This window comes from Heterodontus francisci, chromosome 17 (genome assembly GCF_036365525.1).
Source record: "Heterodontus francisci isolate sHetFra1 chromosome 17, sHetFra1.hap1, whole genome shotgun sequence".
NCBI classification, from domain to species: Eukaryota; Metazoa; Chordata; class Chondrichthyes; order Heterodontiformes; family Heterodontidae; genus Heterodontus; species Heterodontus francisci.
The window spans coordinates 75,252,186-75,275,552 of record NC_090387.1 but is presented as its reverse complement, the minus strand read 5'-3'; the positions used below and the strand labels follow the sequence as shown (position 1 = coordinate 75,275,552).

Genomic DNA, 23,367 nt, shown 5'->3' with positions numbered 1-23,367 from the left:
GGGAGAACTTGCAAACTCCACACAGGCAGTACCCAGAATTGAACCCGGGGCGCTGGAGCTGTGAGGCTGCGGTGCTAACCACTGCGCCGCCCTGGCTACTCCAGTTCAGTTTCTCTTCAATGGTAGCCCCTAGGATGTTGATGGTGGGGGATTCAGCGATGGTAATGCCTTTGAATGTCAAGGGGAGATGGTTAGATTCTCTCTTGTTGGAGATGGTCATTGCCTGACACTTGTGTGGCGCGAATGTTACTTGCCACTTATTGACCAGGTCTTGCTGCATTTCTACATGAACTGCTTCAGTATTTGAGGAGTCGCAAATGGTGCTGAACATTGTGCAATCACCAGCGAATATCCCCACTTCTGACCTTATGATTGAAGGAAGGTCATTGATGAAGCAGCTGAAGATGGTTGGGCCTAGGACACTACCTTGAGGAACTCCTGCAGTGATGTCCTGGAGCTCAGATGTTTGACCTCCAACAACCACAGCCATCTTCCTTTGTGCTAGGTATGACTCCAACCAGCGGAGAGTTTTCATCCTGATTCCCATTGACTCCAGTTTTGCTAGGGCACCTTGATGCCATACTCAGTCAAATTGCCGGAATATTGTCAGGGCCCATAGCTTTTGCAGTATCCAGTGCCTTCAGTCGTTTCTTGATATCACGCGGAGTGAATCGAATTGGCTGAAGTCTGGCATCTGTGATGTTGGGGACTTCAGGAGGAGGCCGAGATGGATCATCAACTCGGCACTTCTGGCTGAAGAGTGTTGCAAATGCTTCAGTCTATTTTTCACACTGATGTGCTGGGCTCCCCCATCATTGAGGATGTGGATATTTGTGGAGCCACCTCCTCCAGTTAGTTGTGTAATTGTCCACCACCATTCACGGCTGGATGTGGCAGGGCCGCAGAGCTTAGATCTGATCCATTGGTCACGGGATCGCTTAGCTCTTTCTATCGCATGCTGCTTACGCAGTTTGGCACGCAGATAGTCCTGTGTTGTTGCTTCACCAGGTTGACACCTCATTGTGAGGTATGCCTGGTGCTGCTCCTGGTATCCTCCTGCACTCTTCATTGAACCAGGGTTGGTCTCCTGGCTTGATGGTAATGGTAGAGTGGGGGATATGCCGGGTCATGAGGTTACAGATTGTGGTCGAGTACAATTCTGCTGCTGCTGATGGCCCACAGCGCCTCATGGATGCCCAGTTTTGTATTGCTAAATCTGTTCGAAATCTATCCCATTTAGCACGGTGATAGTGCCACACAACACGATGGACGATATCCTCAATGTGAAGGCGGGACTTCGTCTCCACAAGGACTGTGTGATGGTCACACCTACCAATAGTCATGGACAGAAGCATCTGCAGCAGGCAGATTGGTGAGGACGAGGTCAAGTATGTTTTTCCCTCGTGTTGGTTCCACCACCACCTGCCGCAGACCCAGTCTAGCAGCTATGTCCTTTAGGACTCGGCCAGCTCGGTCAGTAGTGGTGCTACCGAGCCACTCTTGGTGATGAACATTGAAGTCCCTCACCCAGAGTACATTTTATGCCCTTACCACCCTCAGTGCTTCCTCTAACTGGTGTTCAACATGGTGGAGTACTGAGTCATCAGCTGAGGGAGGGCGGTAGGTGGTAATCAGTAGGAGGTTACCTTGCCCATTGTTTGACCTGATGCCGTGTGACTTCATGGGGTCCGGAGTCGATGTTGAGAACTCCCAGGGCAACTCCCTCCCAACTGTATACCACTGTGCCACCACCTCTGGTGGGTCTGTCCTGCTGGTGGGACAGGACATACCTGGGGATGGTGATGGCAGTGTCTGGGACACTGTCTGTAAGGTATGATTCCGTGAGTATGACTGTCAGGCAGTTGCTTGACTAGTCTGTGGGACAGCTCTCCCAACTTTGGCACAAGCCCCCAGATGTTAATAAGGAGGACTTTGCACAGTCGACAGGGCTGGGTTTGCCGTTGTCGTTTCTGATGCCTAGGTCGATGCCGAGTGGTCCGTCCAGTTTCATTCCTTTTTACTGACTTCGTATTGAATGGCTTGCTAAGCCATTTCAGAGGGCATTTAAGAGTTAATCACTGACGCTTGGCCTCGAGCAGGTCTGCAGTTACTGAAGTCAGATGAACAGTATTTCCAAGATTGCAAGGATTAACCAATTCCATGTAGGTGGTGTGGACCATCTGCTACATCTTCACGAACCAGCATTTTAGTTATTTGGAAATACTCAGCGGGTCAGGCAGCATCTGTGGAGAGAGAGAAGCACAGACTTCAAACGTTAACTCTGCTTCTCTCTCTCCACAGATGCTGCCAGACCTGCTGAGTATTTCCAGCACTTCATTTTTATTTCAGATTTCCAGCATCTGTAGTATTTTGCTTTAATTATTGTAGTTATTTGGTTTTACTGCTGACCCCTGGCAGACTCATCCAAACAGAAATATTACAATGTTTCGAGGCCCAGACAATAGTTTCCTTTTAAATAATGATACTGAGAGGAGTGCCATATATATTCATAATGCATTACAATATAATTAATTTTCTGCGGCTCTGGTGAAAGAATAGGTCCACTATTTTACTTAAATTTGTTAAGTACGTTCTCTAAAAAGATGCTGAGGCAACAATGCCAACCAACTTGTCCTCATCCACCTCCCACAGCAGGGGCAGAGGAAGAGCCAGTTCTTGATATACACAGCAAAACACCCAGAATAATTATCTAAAACAATTCTTGTACATGGTAATGAGGAAACCAGAAGCAAAGCAACAAAGCTCGTGTCCACAAGGCTGCTAACATTTAAGCGAAGTGAGCAAAAATTGGGTTCCTCAAATCAACCAGCAGCTATGAAGACCTTACAAAGGACATCAAAGCAGCCCTTCCAAGTTCCATTTGTCAACAAACCTGAGCAAATCTGTTCTGAAAAAGACTGCACAGTGCTCTCAGAATGGGCCAATTTCCACAGCATCTGACTCCAGAAAACTACAGTCACAACTTGCCCAATTCCACAGAAGGGGAATTTTTTTTTTTTTTAAACAAGGTGATCAATTAAATGGTCCACGGATACGGACCTAGACTCATGCTGATCTCAGTGGATGACTCAGCTCACTGAAACCCAAAATATCCAAGACTTTTGGAGAAATCCACAGACATGGAGAAGATTGCTAACTCCTTTGCAATCTCAACAACAAGCATCAGGTACAAAGAGATTCCAGCTATACTGGATACCTTATATTGCTGCCCCTCTCTCAGTACGTACAGCTATATAAATCCCCTTCAATGATTGGAAATCTCTATTGTGACGTCTTGAGACCAAAATTAACACTGCAAAATCTGAGTTCACTGGATTGATAGAAATGAGAGAGGATAAAAGTTATTCATTGTTGAACTGTGATCAGATGGTATTTACTGGATAATGATTTATCTGAAGGCAATTATAAAAATCTCCCACTTCAGTGTGAAACTTCTGTCCCAACAGTAGTTGTAACCAGATTGACATCTCCTCCAGTCTACTAACTGGGAGTCACCACACTCTAATATCCAGCTAAAGATACCATGGCCTGTGCTCATCTATACTTGTCAATCCAGAAAATTCACAAAAGCTGCACAACTTAAAGGTAACTCAAAACACACCTCTAAATTTCGGACTAATACCAGGGCCACTGCTTTAGAGTGACTAAATCAATTATTTTTGTTACATGGCCTCCGTAATTTTTGCCAGTGTTTTGAAGTGCACATTTTGAAATTTGTTCCATTTTTCGCTGAAAACTGAAACTCAATGGTCTTGTCAATGACGCATTGAAACAAACAGTTATAGACTGTGACTGGCAGGGGGGAAATTAGCTTGTCATATCTTAAATTGCTGGTATACCCAATAGCTCATCACTTTGGGTGCAGGGAAGAACTAAAGTATATAAAATCTTGGCTTTAGAAGTAGCAAGTTTTGAAAATCTATGGAGAGAACACTTGAAAGAGATTTATTTCTTGGGCAGGTTTGAGATTTGGGCCATCCCTGCTCCCCAGGAATGAGGGTTTTTTTTTTTTTTAAAAACAACTTCACCTTTTACTGCATTTCCAGCACTTTGAAATTTACAATTCAGCATTTCAAGCCAAAAAATTTTTTCCTGGAAAGGTTACATATATTTTTTAAGTAGTTGTTGGAAGTTACATCTGACTTGATTTTTGTAGCATCAGGTAATAGCATGCATGACACAGCAGGCCCATGTATATGCATGTGCCATAGCTAAATTCTCTAATAATGTAAATTAGCAGTTTCAGATCTAGCACAGGGGCCAGATGAAGTCCTTACATTGGACGCCTATAGCTCTGAACCAAGACTTTCAACACATATGCCATTAACTTAATTTGCACTGGAGAGGACTATGTCTGGGCATCCATCAAGAAATAAATCAACAATTGGGGTAGATGCTCTTGTACCTTCCAATTAATACATTTGTGATCTATTTCTGATCCATGCAAAACTAATATCCATCGGTATATCCCACTGGTGGTGGTTGTTGTCAGCCCTTTGTCCATGATGGTTAAGTTGGGTGCAGTGGGTCCACAGGGGAGTCCACCACCAATACAATATCTAAGAAAAGTGCAATTTTTCCAGAAATGCCAGGTAGAGACACTGAAGTAATATAATGCCATCCAAAGTATCATCAATACATCAAATGAGATGGGCGACAGTGAACAACTTTTCTTCACCCCTTCCTTCACGAGATAAATTCAGTAAAGTCTCTTCTACTGTTTCTCCTTCAATGTGACAAGTAGCTAAAGTATATCTCAGCTAAAATCCAAAATATGGTCATGTGCAGCATTTGTTGCCATTTTTCTTCCACCAGGGCCATAAGAAACCTGAAAGTAATTGAGAGCAATCTAAACATATTCCAAAGTCTTAAGACACTTTGCAATCTCAGCTACCACAAACTGCCCTGCATATTCCAAAATGCCATCTGTCTCTACCCTAATATCAACTGGGATACAAACAGTGCGAAGGGCACAGTGGGCACAAAATCCTTGAACTGCATTCAACAGAACCTTTTTAGCCAACACATAACAAGCCCAACTAGAGGGGGCGCAATTCTAGATTTAGTCTTCGGTAATTAAGCTCGGCAAGTAGATGAAGTAGCAGTGGGTGACCATTTTGGAGATAGTGACCATAATACAGTCAGTTTTAGCATAATCATGGAAAAGGACAAAGTTAAAGTTCTAAATTGGGGGAAGGCAAATTTTACAAAACTGAGGGACAATTTGGCAAAAGTGGACTGGATACAGCTACTCGAAGGAAAATCAGTGGCAAACCAGTGGGAGACATTCAAAAGCGAGATTCTACAGGAGCAGTGTAGGCATGTCCCCACAAAGATAAAGGGTGGTAGGGCCAAATCTAGAGCCCCTGGCAATCTGGAGGCTTACAGGGTAAGTTGAAGCAGAAAAAGAAAGCTTATGATCACAAAAAACTTAATACCTTAGAAAGCCTAGAGTATAGAAAGTGCAGGGGTGAAGTAAAAAAGGAAATTAGAAAAGCAACGAGGACATGAAAAACTATTGGCAGGTAAAATCAAGGAAAACCCAAAGATGTTTTATCAGTACATTAAGAGCAAGAGGATAACTATGGAAAGGGTAGGGCCTATCAGAGATGTACAAGGGAACTTACAGATGGATGAAGATATGGGCAGGGTTCCTAATGAGTTTTTTTGCCTCTGTCTTCACAAAGGAGGGGGATGATGCAGACATTCTAGTAAAAGAGGTGGAGTGTGAAATATTAGATACGATTAGCATAATGAGAGAGGAAGTACTCGAGGGTCTGACATCTTTGAAAGTGGATAAATCGCCAGGGCTGGATGTATTGTATTCCAGATTGTTAAAGGAAGCCAGGGAGGAAACAGATGTGCTGAGGATCATCTTCAAATCCTCACTGGATACGGGCGAGGTGCCAGAGGATTGGAGGTCTGCGAACTTTAGACCATTGTTTAAAAAAGGGTGCGAGGGCAAGGCCAAATAATTACAGGCCGCTCAGCCTGACCTCAGTGGTGATTAAATTATTAGAATCAATTTTGAGGGGCAGGATAAACTGCCACTTAGAAAGGTAGGGATAGTCAGCATGGATTTGTTAAGGAGAGGTCGTGTCTTACTAACTTAATTGAATTCTTTGAGGAATTAACAAGGAGGATTGATGAGAGTAGTTTAGTTTAGAGATACAGCACTGAAACAGGCCCTTCGGCCCACCGAGTCTGTGCCGACCATCAACCACCTATTTATACTAATCCTACACTAATTCCATATTCCTACCACATCCCCACCTGTCCCTATATTTCCCTACCACCTACCTATACTAGGGGCAATTTATAATGGCCAATTAACCTATCAACCTGCAAGTCTTTGGCATGTAGGAGGAAACCGGAGCACCCGGAGGAAACGCAGGCAGACACAGGGAGAACTTGCAAACTCCACACAGGCAGTACCCAGAATTGAACCCGGGACGCTGGAGCTGTGAGGCTGCGGTGCTAACCACTGCGCCGCCCCTTAGTGTAGTGGATGTGGTCTACATGGGTTTTAGTAAGGCATTTGACAAGGTCCCGCACGGCAGACTGGTCAGTAAAATGAAAGCCCATGGGATACAGGGAAATGTGGCAGGTTGGATCCAAAATTGGCTCAGTGACAGGAAATGAAGGGTAGCAGCCGACAGACGTTTTTGCAAATGGAAAGCGTTTTCCAGTGGCATTCCACAGGGCTCAGTGTTTGCTGTTTGTGGTATATATTAATGATTTGGACTTAAATGTGGAAGGCATGATTGGGAAATTTGCCTTGCAATTGATAGTGAAGAGGATAACTGTAGACTCCAGAATTATATCAATGGTTTGGTTGAGTGGGTGGAAGAGTGGCAAATGGAATTCAATCCAGAGAAGTGTGAGGTAATGCTCTTGGGGAGGGCAAATAAAGCGAGGGAATACACAATAAACGGGAGGATATCGAGAGGGGTATAAGAGGTGAGAGACCTTGGAGTGCATGTCCACAGGTCCCTAAAGGTGGCAGGACAGGTAGATAAAGTGAAGGCGGCATATGGAATGCTGTCCTTTATTGACCGAGGTATAGAATACAAAAGCAGGGACGTAATGCTGGAACTGTAAAATGCTGGCTAGGCCACAGCTGGAGTAAGTACTGTGTACAGTTCTGGTCACATTACAGAAAGGACACAATTGCTCTGGAGAGTACACAGAGGATATTTACAAGAATGTTGCCAGGGCTTGAAAGTTGCAGCTATGAAGACAGATTGGATACGCTAGGGTTGCTTTCCTTAGAACAGAGGAGGCTGAGGGGTGACTTAATTGAGGTGTACAAAATTGTGAGGGGCCTAGATATAGTAGACAGGAAGGACCCGTTTCCTCAAGTGGAGAGGTCAGTTACCATGGGGCACAGATTCAAGGTGATTGGGAGAAGGATTAGAGGAGACATGAGGAAAAACCTTTTCGCTCAGAGTGTGGTGGGTTTCTGGAATTCACTGCCAAGAATGGTGGTGCAGGAGGAAACCCTCAATTCTTTTAAAAGGTACCCAGACATGCACGAAGTGCTGTAACCTGCAAGGCTATGGACCAGGTGCTGGAAGATGGAATTAGATTGGGCGGCTAGTTTTTTCGGCTGGCACGAACATGACAGGCTGAATGCCCTCCTTCTGTGCTGTACCTTTTCCTGTGGTTCTTTGGTTCATTTTGATTACTTGCCAGGACTTCAAAGTACCTGGCAAACGTGCCAAACAATCCAAAGAATCACCTCGAGAGCCACTGATTCTTCATAGGTTTGGGTTCATTACGATCCACCTTCCTGTGGATAGATACCACAAGTGGCTTCTGGAATACCAAATGGTATGAGTGCCTCTCACAGAAACCAACTCAAATGCCGCAGAATAACAGCTCCAAGGTGAGTTGCAGTTCCTGACGTTATTTTCCAATGACGCCTAGAGCAGCAGACACTGATGGTTGGCATGCAAGCATCACCTCCTGTTTATGTAGATTCCATCACACTTTTAAGTATAATTTACAACAATTTCCCTGCTTATCACCCCTATACCATAGAACCAAAACATCTTTAACACAGGACACGGCCATTTGGCTCATTATATCTGTACCGTCTCTTTGCTGCAGCAATGAAAAACTAATCCCACTGTCCTGCTCTCTCCCCCGCCCATTTTACATCACAATCCCTCCAATACAATTTACATGACTAATAAAGAACAAAGAACAGTACAGCACAGGAACAGGCCATTCGGCCCTCCAAGCCTGCGCTGATCTGGATGCCTGCCTAAACTAAAGCCTTCTGCACTTCCGGGGACCGTATCCCTCTATTCCCATCCTATTCATGTATTTATCAAGATGTCTCTTAAACGTCGCTATCGTATCTGCTTCCACCACCTCCCCCGGCAGCAAGTTCCAGGCACTCACCACCCTCTGTGTAAAGAACTTGCCTCGCACATCCCCTCTAAACTTTGCCCCTCTCACCGTAAACCCATGTCCCCTAGTAACTGACTCTTCCACCCTGGGAAAAAGCTTCTGACTATCCACTCTGTCCATGCTGCTCATAACTTTGTAAACCTCTATCATGTCGCCCCTCCACCTCCGTCGTTCCAGTGAAAACAATCAGAGTTTATCCAACCTCTCCTCATAGCTAATGCCCTCCAGACCAGGCAACATCCTGGTAAACCTCTTCTATACCCTCTCCAAAGTCGTGTGGCGACCAGAATTGCACGCAATATTCTAAGTGTGGCCTAACTAAAGTCTCTACAAAGTGTTTATATGTCGCATTTCATCAGGGTCAGTGTGGGATAAAGTCTTGCAATGCCCTGTTGGATAGCCTTGTGTGTAAGGTAAAGGTCTGCAAAGGAAACCCGATCAAGCCCGAATGCCGGACCCGGAAGCGCGACCCAACCCGAACCCGACACATTGTCGGGTCCAGTCGGGGTCGGGTCGGGTAACAGGCCTTTACCATGTACTGATGTACTGGCCCGCCACCCGACCCGACGGAACACCACGACACGTGTCAGTCGGGTTTCCTTTGTAGACCTTTAGTGTGGGTGTCTCATGATTGCTTATGGGCACAAGCTGCATGCATGCCCAGATCTGCAGAGCATCCTGGTATGGCTTCAGAAGCAGGGCCAGAGACTGCAAGACAAGAACAATGTGTCAGCAAACAACACATGGATAATTCTACAAATTTTGAAATGCTGATGGCCGACATGTTACGGTCATTTGGGGAACAGCTATGCTGCTTGCCCACTTATTCAGTGCGTTAGTAAGGACAGCCGGTTTATCTATTGACATTTGGCATGCATGCAACTAAGGCATAAGGCAATCCTTTCACTGCTGCTTAATCCTCTGTACTTTATAAACAGCTCAGAGTGGCTATTCTAAAATATTCCAATATGACAGATGGCTTTCAGTCCACAAGTATTTTTATGTAGCTCTTTCCCCTGCAGTTACACATCATAAGGTTGTTACTTCATTGATTAAGAATGAATGTCTTTGAAATGTTGTTTAATTAATGTTGACAGTTGATCCACACCAGCAAGCATCTCTCCCACATGCCAGAAGATGGCAGGCACAACTTCTCGATACCCATTAGTGTAGTCTAGCTACTGGCCCGGATTCAGAAATTCACTCAACACTACAGTACAACATGAACAATAATTTTTGATTTTCTTACCTGCCACCACGTGCCAATGAGTCACAGAGGGACCCATATGATTACATGCACAAAGTGTACATTGGAGCATTCTGGGTCAACCTCAAAAGGGGAACATGGATTGTCAGCATGTACAAGCACTTGTGGGGCGAGGAGCACACTACTGGACCACAGTCAGCACGTAAACAAAAATGAGAGCCAGTTAAATTGCCATGCTTGCAATAATGAGCATTTGCGAGCATATAAGGAAGGGATTTTAACTCTCCCCTGGCATGGATTGTTAAGTATCAACAGTACAACTATGTTGGGGAACTGACTCCCAGGTCAAATTTTGTTCTCTAGTGCTTGTTAAGAAAAGAGATGAACATTTTATCACAAGGTAAGGCTGTACTTGTAACAGCAACAGATCTACAAAGACAACTTCCAAGGAAGTGATATTGATAAACTATGATGCAACACAAAGGAAACTAGTTTAGCTCACTGTACATATAAAAAGGCATGCATTAGAAAAGGATTAAAGGGCAGCAAAGCCACTGTTGGCTCTTTAAATAAATGAGACAAAAAGCATGGAGAGAAATATTACCTCATTGAAAATGGCAAGGAGACTCTGGGAACCCAATCCAAATTCATAAAGGGTGAAGGTAGAAAAGTTACTTGTGAGTTAGAAGAGAACTTGATAATATGACAACACAAGGACTCCTTAAGCTAAACATAATTTAGAGGCACAGTCTTTATGAAAGAATGGCTTGACAAACCATTTTATTTGTTGGACAACAACCAGTGAGATAAACGTCATTTGAACAAGCCAATGTCACTTACAAATGACAATGAAAGGTTTCAACACAATTTACAAAATCACGCACATCTGTACAGAATTGAAAAAAGCTTTGCCAAACAGCGCTTGCAGAGATATGATTCGGAAAATGCGATCATTTAGAATGCAAAGAAAATGCTGGAAATACTCAGCAAGTCAGGCAGCATCTATGGAGAGAAAAACAGTTAATGCTTCAGGTCTCTGACCTTTCATCAGAACTGAGAGAAGTTAGAAATGTAACAGGTTTTGAACAAGTGAAAGTGAGGAGCAGGGAAGCACAAAAAGGTCTGAGATAGGGTAGAGGGCAGTTGAGAGTAAATGACAAAAGGCTTCATGGTACAAAGCCAAAGGGAGTGGTAATGGGACAAGTAAAGAAACAAAGATATGTCTGGATGAGTTGTGAAGCAACATAGGAACACAGGAAATAGGAGTAGGCCATTCGGCCCATTGAGCCTGCTCTGCCATTCAACTAGATCATGGCTGATCATCTACCTCAACGCCATTTTCCCGCACTACCCCCATATCCCTTGATATCTTTAATAACTAAAAATCTATCTATGTCTTGAACACTCAATGACTGAGCCTGCACAGCTCTCTGGGGTAGAGAATTCCACAAAGATTCACCACCCTGAGTGAAGAAATTCCTCCTCCTCTCTGTCCTAAATGGCCTACCTCTTATTCCGAGACTGTGTCCCCTGGTTCTAGACCCTCCAGCCAGGGTAAACATCCTTCTTGTATCAACCCTGTCGAGCCCTGTAAGAATTCTGTATGCCTCAATGAGATCACCACTCATTCTTCTAAACTCTAGAGAATATAGGGCAGGATAACACAATGTAAATGGATCAAAAAAGAAACAAGTGGGTGGGGGGGGAAATGAATCAGCAAAAAAAAGAAAAAAATGGGGGCAGAGTTTGGATCTAAAATTGTTAAACTCAAATGTCGAGTCCGAAAGGCTGTAAAGTACCCAGTCGAAAGAAGAGGTGTTGCTCCTCGAGCTTGCACTGAGCTTCATTGGAACACTGTACAAGGTCAAGGACAGAAAGAAAGGTCAGAGTGGGAGCAAGGTAGAGAATTGAAATGAAAAGCAACAGGAAGGTCAGGATCACACGGACTGAACAGAGGTGTTCTGCAAAGCAGTCACCCAGTTTGTGTTTGGTCTCCCCAATGTACAGAACACCACATCGTGAGCAGCATATACAGTATACTAAATTGAAAGTACAAGTAAATTGCTGTTTCACTTGGAAGGAGTGTTTGGGGCCTTGTATGATGAGAAGGGAGGGAGGAAGGAAGTAAAAGGGCAGGTGTTGCATCTCCTGCGCTTGCATGGGAAAGTGCTGTAGGAAAGGTGCTGGTGGGGTGGGGGGTTGACATGTTGGTTATGACTGAAGAGTGGACCAGGGTGTCGTGGAGGGAACGGCCCCTTCAGAATGCTGAAATGGCAGGGGAAGATGTGTTTGGTGGTGGTGAAAAATGATTTGTTGAATATGCAGCCTCGTGGGGTGGAAGGTGAAGACAAAGGGAACCCCATCATGGTTTTGGGAGGGAGGGGAGAGAGCACAAGTGCGTTAAATAGGGCCCGGTTAACCACGGTGTTGGTGGGTAGGGCAGTCCTCGGCTGAGGGAAAAGGAAGACATATCAAAAGCGCTAGTATAAAAAGGGTTGCATCCACCAAACAGATGCAATGGAGACGGAGAAACAGGGAGAAAGGAATAGAGTCCTTGCAGGAAGTGGCATGTGAGGAAGTGCAGCCCAGGCAGCTGTGGGAGTCCTTGGGCTGAGAGCCTATGCCCAGTAATGGAGACAGAGAAGTAAAGGAAGGGAAGATTCGGAGATGGGCCATGTGAAGGTAAGAGAAGGGTAGAAATTGGAAATAAAGTCAACTACATTTTCCAGTTGAGGGCAAGAGCAGGCAATGGCGCCGATAGAGTCATCCATGTACCGGAAAGAGCTGAGAACAAAGAAACATGCCCTTTGGCCCATCTGGTCCATGCTGGTGTTTATGCTCCACAAGAGTCTCTTCCCACCTTACTTCATCTAACCTTTTCAACACATCTTGAATTATTGAGCTATGTTAGGTTTTTTACACCACCCTGAAATTAAACAGGCTATGGAGAGACTATGTGATAGCACACCCCTATCGTATTCTTTGGACCAAAGTAGTCATTTCAGTTTTTTTTTTAATTCATTCATAGGATGTGGGCGACACTGGCCAGGCCAGCATTTATTGCCCATCCCTAATTGCCCTTGAGAAGGTGGTGGTGAGCTGCCTTCTTCAACCGCTGCAGTCCATTTGGGGTAGGTATACCCACAGTGCTGTTAGGAAGGGAGTTCGAGGATTTTGACCCAGCGACAGTGAAGGAACAGCGATATAGTTCCAAGTCAGGATGGCGTGTGACTTGCAGGGGAACTTGCAGGTGGTGGTGTTCCCATGCATTTGCTGCCCTTGTCCTTCGAGTTGGCAGAGGTCGCGGGTTTGGAAGGTACTATCTAAGGAGCCTTGGTGCATTGCTGCAGTGCATTCTGTAGATGGTACACACTGCTGCCACTGTGCGTCGGTGGTGGAGGGAGTGAATGTTTGTAGATGGGATGCCAATCAAGCGGGCTGCTTTGTCCTGGATGGTGTCGAGCTTCTTGAGTGTTGCAATAGTTGCTGCTGCTCCAGTCAAAATGGCCATTTGTTGTTGCAATAATACAGACAGAATCATCTTGATTAGAAACACAGCTGAATGAGTGTTGTACAGCAGGTATGTAACTATATGAACAGAATGAAACCGGACACACCACCTGGCATCCACCTAGGCATCGGAAACGGAAAACCCAGCCCTGTCGACCCTGCAAAGTCCTCCTTACTAACATCTGGGGGCTTGTGCCAAAGTTGGGAGAGTTGTCCCAAAGACTAGTCAAGCAACAGCCGGACATAATCATACCTTACAGACAATGTCCCAGACACCGCCATCACCATCCCCGGGTATGTCCTGTCCCACCAGCAGGACAGACCCAACAGAGGTGGCGGTTCAGTGGTATACAGTCGGGAGGGAATTGCCCTGGGAGTCGACTCCGGACCCAATGACGTCTCATGGCAGCAGGTCAAACATGGGCAAGGAAACCTCCTGTTGATTACCACCTACTGCCCTCCCTCAGCTGATGAATCAGTATTCGATTAGAGATACAGCACTGAAACAGGCCCTTCGGCCCACCGAGTCTGTGCCGACCATCAACCACCCATTTATACTAATCCTACACTAATCCCATATTCCTACCAAACATCCCCACCTGTCCCTATATTTCCCTACCACCTACCTATACTAGTGACAATTTATAATGGCCAATTTACCTACCAACCTGCAAGTCTTTTGGCTTGTGGGAGGAAACCGGAGCACCCGGAGAAAACCCACGCAGACACGGAGAACTTGCAAACTCCACACAGGCAGTACCCAGAATCGAACCCGGGTCCCTGGAGCTGTGAGGCTGCGGTGCTAACCACTGCGCCACTGTGCCGCCCATTCATCCATGTTGATCACCACTTGGAGAAAGCACGGAGGGTGGCAAGGGCGCAGAATGTACTCTGGGTGGGGGACTTCAATGTCCATCACAAAGAGTGGCTCGGTAGCACCACTACTGACCGAGCTGGCTGAGTTGTAAAGGACATAGCTGCTTGACTGGGTCTGCGGCAGGTGGTGAGGGAACCAAGAGGGAAAAACATACTTGACCTCGTCCTCACCAATCTGTCTGCCACAAATGCATCTGTCCATGACAGTATTGGTAGGAGTGACCACTGCACAGTCCTTGTGGAGACGAAGTCCCGTCTTCACATTGAGGATACCCTCCATCGTGTTGTGTGGCACTACCGCTGTGCTAAATGGGATAGATTTCGAACAGATCTAGCAATGCAAAACTGGGCATCCATGAGGCGCTGTGGGCCATCTGCAGCAGCAGAGCTGTACTCAACCACAATCTGTAAACCTCATGGCCCAGCAAATCCCCCACTCTACCATTACCATCAAGCCAGGGGAACAACCCTGGTTCAATGAAGACTGCAGGAGGGCATGCTAGCAGCAGCAGGCATACCTCAAAAATGAGGTGTCAACCTGAAGTTACAACACAGGACTACTTGCATGCCAAACTGCATAAGCAGCATGTGATAGACAGAGCTAAGCAATCCCATAACCAACGGATCAGATCTAAGCTCTGCAGTCCTGCCACATCCAGTCGTGAAGGGTGGTGGATAATTAAACAACTAACTGGAGGAGGTGGCTCCGCAAATATGCCCATCCTCAATGATGGCGGAGCCCAGCACATTAGTGCCAAAGATAAGGCTGAAGCATTTGCAACAATCTTCAGCCAGAAGTGCCAAGTTGATGATCCATGTTGGCCTCCACCCGAAGTCCCCAACATCACAGATGCCAGACTTCAGCCAATTCGATTCACTCCGTGTGATATCAAGAAACGACGGAAGGCACTGGACACTGCAAAGGCCCTGACAATATTCCAGTAATGGTATTGAAGACCTGTGCTCCAGAACTTGCCGCACCCCTAGCCAAGCTGTTCCACTACAGCTACAACGCTGGCATCTACCCAGCAATGTGGAAAATTGCCCAGGTATGTCCTGTCCACAAAAAGCAGGACAAGTCCAACCCGGACAACTACCACCCCATCGGACTACTCTCAATTAGTAAAGCGATGGAAGATGTCATTGACAGTGCTATCAAGCGACCCTTGCTTAGCAATAACCTGCTCAGTGACACTCAGTTTGGGTTCCGCCATGGCCACTCAGCTCCTGACCTCATTACAGCCTTGGTTCAAACATGGACAAAACAGCTGAACTCAAGAGATGAGGTGAGAGTTACTGCCCTTGACAGAGTACGGCATCAAGGTGCCCTAGCAAAACTGAAGTCAATGGGAATCAGGGGGAAAACCCTCTACTGGTTGGAGTCATACCTAGCACAAAGGAAGATGGTTGTGGTTGTTGGAGGTCAATCATCTCAGCTCCAGGACATCACTGCAGGAGTTCCTCAGGGTACTGTCCTAGGCCCAACCATCTTCAGCTGCTTCATCAATGACCTTCCTTCAATCATAAGGTCAGAAGTGGGGATGTTCACTGATGATTGCACAATGTTCAGCACCATTTGTGACTCCTCAGATATTGTAGCAGTCCATGTAGAAATGCAGCAAGACCTGGACAATATCCAGGCTTGGGCTGATAAGTGGCAAATAACATTCGCGCCACACAAGTGCCAGGCAATGACCATCTCCCACAAGAGAAAATCTAACCATCTTCCCATGACATTCAATGGCATAACCATTGCTGAATCCCCCACTATCAACATCCTGGGAGTTACCATTGACCAGAAACTGAACTGGAGTAGCCATATAAATACCGTGGCTACAACTGAAGGTCAGAGGCTCGGAATCCTGTGGCGAGTAACTCATCTCCTGACTCCCCAAAGCTTGTCCGCCATCTACAAGGCACAAGTCAGGAGTGTGATGGAATACTCTCCATTTGCCTGGATGGGTGCAGCTCCAACAACACTCAAGAAGCTCGTCACCATCCAGGACAAAGCAGCCCGCTTGATTGACACCCCATCCACAAACATCCAATCCCTCCACCACCGACGCACAGTGGCAGCAGTGCATACCACCTACAAGATGCACTGCAGCAATGCACCAAGGCTCCTTCAACAGCACCTTCCAAACCCACGACCTCTACCAATAGAAGGGCAAGGGCAGCAAATGCACGGGAACACCACCACCTGCAAATTCCTGTCCAACTCACACACCATCCTGACTTGGAACTATATCGCCATTCCTTCACTGTCGCGGGGTCAAAATCCTGGAACTCCCTAACAGCACAGTGGGTGTCCCTACCTCACATGGACTGCAGCGGTTCAAGAAGACAGCTCACCACCACCTTCTCAAGAGCAATTACGGATGGGGGGGGGGGGGGGCAATAATTGCTGGCCTAGCCAGCGACGCCCACATCCCATGAATGAATAGGAAAAAAATTTGAAAATCTCTTAATGGCTGCACTGACAGAGTGACTACTTGTGAAAATGTCATAGCTCTTGAAGTTGCTGACTAAATTAGAATTTAAAGCTTTGCGTACGGATCAAAAACTTTTGTGCGAGTCAACTGGATGCCTGACGTGCAGAAACCACAGCCACGCTTGACATCACCTAATCAAACTACTGAGAAATGCACAAGAGTACAAGAAATAGGAGCAGGAGTTGACCATATGGCCCATCAAGCCTGCTCCGCCATTCAATACGATCATGGCTGATCTTGGGATTCAATTCCACTTTCCCGCCTGCTTGCCATATCCCTTGATTCCCTGGGACCAAAACTCTGTCTATCCCAGCCTTAAATGTATTCAACGATGCAGCATCCACAACCCTCAGGGGTAGAGAATTCCAAAGTAGTAATTTCTCCTCATCGAAGTCCTAAATGATCAGCCCCTTATCCTGAGTCTGTGCCCCCGTGTTTCAGATTCCCTGACCAGCGGAAAGAATCTCTGTGTCTACCCTATCCAGCCCCTTTAGAATCTTATATGTTTCAATGAGATCACCACTTATTCTTCTAAACTCCAGAGAATACAGGCCCAATTTACTTAGTCTCTCATCATAGGACAACCCCTTCATCCCAGGGACCAAAGTAGTGAACCTTCGCTGCACTGCCTCCAATACAAGTACATCTATTCTTAAAATGTGAAGACCATAACTGTACACAGTATTCCAGATGTGGTCTCACCAAAACCCTGTACATTGTAGCAAGACTTCTTTATTCCTGTACTCCAATCCTCTTGCAATAAAGGCCAATTTGCTTTCCTAATTGCTTGCTGTACCTGTATGTTAATTTTCTGGGTTCCTTGTATAAGCACACCCAAATCTCTTTGAACATCAACATTTACAAGTTTCACACCTTTCAAAAAATTATTCTGCTTTTCTATTCTTACGACCAAAGTGTATAACTTCAAACTGATGTAGGGTCACTGACCTGAAACATTAGCATCTGTGGACAGAGAAGCAGAGTTGTCAGACCTGCTGAGTATTTCCAGCATTTCTTGTTTTTACTTCAGATTTTCAGCATCTGCAGTATTTTGCTTTTATTCCCTACATTATACTTGATCTAACATCTTGTTCCCCACTCACTTAACCTGTCTATATCTCTTTGCAGCCTCTGTGCCCTCCTCACAGCTTTCCTTTCCACCTACCTTTGTATCATCAGCAAACTTAGATACATTACTGTCTCTTCATCTACGTCATTAATAGATTGTAAATTGCTGAGGCCCCAACACGGATTCTTGCAGCACTCTATTGCCTACCAACTTGAAAATACCCCATTTATGCCCACTGTTTGCTTCCTGTCTGTTAACCAATCCTCTATTCATGCTAATATATTACCCCCAACTCAATGAGCCCTTATCTTGCCAATTAACCTTTTGTGTGGCACCTTATTGAATCCACACAGGTGTGGTTTCTGTTTGCTTAATATGGATGGCGCACACTTTCCCTGCAGGGGGACATCCAATTTGCCCAATTCCAAGAGTTTGAACAGCTAAAACCAGGCAACTTATCAGCAAAGGGCTTTTCGCTGTTCATCCAGGCAGGACCACTCCGCCCATTAGGACATGGGTATGAAAGGCAAGGTGGAACCAAGTGGGAAGAATCTCAGCTTCCATTAATGAGCCAGCCTGGTTGGGCAGTCAGCAGAAGCATACTGAAGTACGGTGGACCTTCCTGGCTCAGGTTATGGATTATCAAGTCTGTGATAAGAGGGTGAGCAACACAACACACCATAAAATGTGCATGTCTACTGCCACCATCTTCCTCACTACAGTATGGACATACACCATACCCTGTTGAACAGTTGCTTCAGCAGTTGGAGGGTCAGCATCAATGTAAATCTATCCCAGTAAGTAATGAACCTGGATATACGTGTGTGGTCTCACATCTGTATTTCATTTCAAGTCTCAAAATTTCCCTCAGCAGCTGTACGATGGACATCTGTGTTTGGAGTGATGGAAGTGTATCTTGCGATGTGCCTTTCAGGAGCGAAATTAGCAAGCACTTCTATGCAGAGGTTGGTACAAGTTTGCAACTCTATTCTGCAGACATAAATTGATGCCAGGTCTTTTAAAATCTGAGATTGATCATTTTTGTTGGGATATGGTGCAAAGGCAGGTATTTGGAACCAGATCTGAGATCAGCCATGATCTTATTGAATAGTGGAACAGGTTCAAGTGCCTAAGCAGCCTACTTCTGTACTCTTGTTCTTATGCCAGCCACCTCACTGTTCTTGGCAAATAAGTTCAATATCAAAGATAAATTTCCTCACCACCAACTGCCTAACCTGCCTCTTGTAAACAGCTTTGGCAAAGAGACATGCTAGACAAGTCGTCAATTTCCCCTCTAAGCCAGTACACATCAGAGCACTCTTTTCTTGCACCAACTTCCTTTAGCCACAAATTTATAATTATTGGTAATATGTTAGCTGCAAATTTCCCCTATAAAGCCTAACAGAATGCACTAAAATATTACACATTTCCACTGAACTAGCCCTCAAAATGGTTAGAAGCTTTACCATATTTATACACTAAACCACCTTCCAACTCCAATATTAGATACGCAGTGTAACCATGGAGCATCTGACACTGCCTTCCACTCACCCTTTCAGCCATGGACAGTGAGAGAAGACTGTTGAAAAGGAGGAAGGGGAGAAATATAAATATATAAACAAGAGCATCTTACCCTGAAAAACAGAGATGTTCACCTATATATAAATTGCTGTGACATTATTCACAGGTAGCTTGGGATTTAGAGGAGGAACCTGACTAGTCCCTTTAAGGCCACTACGGAGATATCCTCTGAGGGGAAGTGCTGTCAGTAGGCTTCAAGGTCAATTAAAGGCAAATGATTGTTGTTGGAAGTTTCTCACAATTAGCAGTTGCATGGCTCCTCCTAATTATCTCAACTACTGGGCTAACAGTTGGGCTTCTGTGGCCTTTTGTATTTTTTTTTAAAGATTATATTCAGTTGCGATTCGCTGTTGTTTTATACAAGGTGCAAAGTTAGGATCCTGATGCCTGAAGTGGGATAGATGTTCACAAAACTTTTATATAAACAGATGGCTGATTTTCTGCCAGTTTTGATAAACTATTTAAGTACCTGTCTTAAGCAAGGACAGCATACATTAACAACATTGCTTAACTGTAGCACAGCCTCGTAACTGGTTGCCATTTAGTTATGCTACATTTATTACGGACAACTGCTTTTTGGGACTATTGGATTGAACTCCAATTTTGCTCATTTGACACAAGTCACAAGCTTTTCCTGCTGATGTTGCCTTGAGGACTTTAAAACTAAGTAAAGTCGAGAAACTGCCAAAACACAAATAAAATGTTGCCAAAATGCCCCATTTTTCCTGCATATTCTGAGAGATTTGAAGAATTTAGTTGGAAAAATTAAAATCCTTCAAATTCTATAACCTATCCTTCCTATCTTGTCATTTTCTTTACCTACATTTGACATTTCAGAGGTGTTATAGACACATTTCCTGTGGAGCTGCTTCAATTAAATCAGGCATTTCTAAAATCCAAGAGATCACACAGCGACTTCATCACACACAGATGAAAAGCCGAAAATGCCAAGAAAACAAAAATGAAAAGGATACACCAATATCAGGTTACCAGTTCATTACATTTCGACTAATCAAAAATAAACAGTGTTAGCTTTTCCCTATGCTCTTTCATTTAATTGTTAACCCAATCACTAGAATCGTTAAATGGTTCAGTGGTTTGCCAATTTACAGGGCTACCTGTGGTGTTCACAATTAACCTGCTACATTACACACAGCATTACCCAATGACATTCCACATTTGTCCTGCACCCAGAATTGTTTTTAAATCTCTTCTCCTGAAGGAGTCAACTGTTCGCTGTGGGATGGCTCCATGGGTGGCTAACACTCTCCAGAATCCAACTGGCCTTTAGTCATGTGAGCTTCTGCAGTGCCCATCAACAGGCTAAACACCAAGGAGGGAAGAAAGCATTAGAGCTGAGCTTGATCCTGTCCTCACCCAATGTGCACACAATATACAATTCAAACCATGGCAATTCATACACACTAACTCAGGACTCTAAGTGCCCCACTAGCTGAAACCAATTAATTCAACATCTAAAAGGGATCACCCTGCAGAAAATTTTAATCTTTATTTACCTTCTGCTGTCCTCACTTTTCAATATCTAGTGGGCAGAAACACCAAATTAGGATCTTATTTTAATGACAGTTGTGGCTTTAGACTCACGTGACAAGGAATGCTGGGGAATTAAATATTTTCCAGACAGCCAGTATCGTTGTCAACCACTCCTAGGTCACTTACAGTATGGTTAAATGGCCCAACAATATGCCTCTGCCAAACCTTCAAAAGAGCATCCACTACTGATTCAGCGCGACCTTTTTATGATTCCCACACCAGCCATTCTATGGATTTTGACTGATGTAATCAATTTAAAGTCAACTTGTTCCAAACTAAGAGTTTTGTGCTGTGGGCTCATACTCACAGTGAACTGAATAGCCACTGCCCAAGTTCATTTCAAATAATATTACAACCAGAACGAGATCCAGGTCTCAAAGTTAAACCTAGCACCAACTAGTCTTCGAAGCTGGAATTATAAATGTATAGACTTTTAGATCAAAGTAGGTCTGAGGGCGGGAAGGAGTTCAACAACATTAAGGGAATTACAAGAGGAGATCGCGAGATAAGTCTCAATTTGAACGAGTGAAAAGACACACAGGGCAGTGTTTGGAACTAAGTATAACCAGAACAGTGGTGGTTATACAGAGAGGATGGCGTTGAGAAACAGAAGGCTGGAGGAGATAGCAGGGATAGGATGCGGTCAAGCTACGGAGGGATTTGAAGGCAAGAAGTTTAAATTTAATACACAAAGGGAACAGGGAGGTAGTGCAGGTCAGCAGGGGTGAGGGGCAAGCAGAACTGGATATGCGGAAAAAGTGAGGTAGCAGCAGATGGTCAATGATCCTACATGCAGGATAGGCCATGAAAAGCTGAACATAAAAAGCTGATACTCACTTTCAGTATTTTGACTACTGTTTTTTCATTGTTTGTTATGTTAATAGCCTCGAATACTTCACTGTATTTCCCACGGCCAAGTTTTCGGACCAATTGGTAATCATCCTGGTTACTGTGGCAAAGCAAAAAGGTAAACAGATTTTATTCTTCAAATGCCTGCAATATGCTGTTCGTTTCTGTCAATCCCTAATCATGATTGATTAGTCAAACCTAACAAGGCTCAGAACTCAGCAATTAATAAGCTATTTTAAAAAAATAAGCTACACCCTCCATCCTTCCCCAAAGCATTCAACACGTTCTAGATCTTTGGCACTGCTTCAATTCCTCCAAGGAACACTATCAATTACTTCACAACCTGCTCCAACACACAGGGCACTACTTACATCAGTCCTCTTTCTGCATCATACAGATTAATAACGAAAGTAACTGCACTATAAGCTGGCATTTACTGCAAACCAAATAAAGCACCCGTGAGCCTGGGATAATTCTGAAAAGATCTGAAGTGTGAGATATATCTACAGCATAATGCATGTTTGATCCACATAGAAATTACAACACAGAAACAGGCCATTTGACCCAACTAGTTGGTGTTAATATTTATCCACCACACGTGCAAATAATTCTAGTCAATTTACCTGCCTTGTTCCTATATTCCTTTATCCCATTTTTTTTCATCCACCTATCCAATCTAACTTTGAATGCTGAGATAGTTTCCGCCTCAACCATTAATCATGAAAATGAATTCCACAACCTCTCAATAATCTACCTTGAGAAGTTTCTCCTGCCCTTTGTTTTATTTAATATTTAAACTGCATCTTGGCTCAAATACTGGAAACTGTCTGCCCTTTGTAGTTCTAGCATCCATCAACTGCACTGTACTTGGTGTGTGTGTTGGGGGGGGGGGGGTGGAAAACGTACATATCTGGCATCTCCACCTCAAGCAAACTTATGCCCTCTTTACACCAAAGTACATCTGGTGGAGTTGACGTTTGGACACTCTCAAAGATACTCATATTATGCAATTACATAAGGATTCAATCTCAGAAATGCAAAGTAGTTCCTGAAATGCCAGTAGGCTACAACTCCAATGCACTGAGAACGCAGTGCCTGTGGACAGCGGAGGACCTTCACTTTCAATAATAGGAAACAGACCCATTTCCGTCCTCCACCCCTCCAATCTCTGAAACAGTGTCCAGTGTAAGTAAGCCAAAATCCTCCTTTCCTACTATACCCTTTTTTTTGCTATCCAAGAATGATGACAAGTTTCTCCTACATTCATCAAAACAACTGGACTCCTGTCTATATGCAGCCACCAACTTCTGAAAGTTCAGTGGTGCACTAGGATGGCATGCTGGAGTATCAAAGTCCTCTGCCATGGGTATGCATTGGAGCTTCATCTATAAGCAAGCTCTTGACCTGGACTGTAAATCTCAAGTTCAGGGGTCACAATATTTCACTTCTGCATACCAGAGAAGGAGAATAAAATGCAGAAGTTACTCCAGGTGAGGCTTATGCATCTCTTCTATATGGAACAATACAGGTCTTGCAGCACACCATCTCCCAGATAAGGAAATAATTAAGGTATTAAAGTAAAACAGTTTTAACTATTCTTGAAATAATATCCAGTGCTGGAATATTCAGATGCATTAAATCAGGAAGCAGACTGCAGTTCTCTTTTGACATTTTGCATAGTAACAGATGGGTATAGTGCTCAGCAAACTCCAGCTTGTATGGATTTGATGTACTAACCTTGGACCTGTTCCTATTTAAATTTCTCTGAAATAAGATTTAATATCAGCTAA

At 44.5% G+C, this 23,367-nt stretch overlaps 1 protein-coding gene across 2 annotated transcripts in view; it reads right to left on the bottom strand.

Annotated features, from left to right (window-relative positions):
• Positions 1 to 23,367, bottom strand: part of csnk2a2b (casein kinase 2, alpha prime polypeptide b) — a 61,678-nt gene that overhangs the window by 21,929 nt on the left and 16,382 nt on the right. For both annotated transcript variants that reach the window (XM_068049702.1, XM_068049703.1), the window contains exon 2: positions 21,566 to 21,677. In XM_068049702.1, coding sequence (XP_067905803.1) covers positions 21,566 to 21,677 — 112 coding nt within the window. The remainder of the gene's footprint in view (positions 1 to 21,565; positions 21,678 to 23,367) is intronic.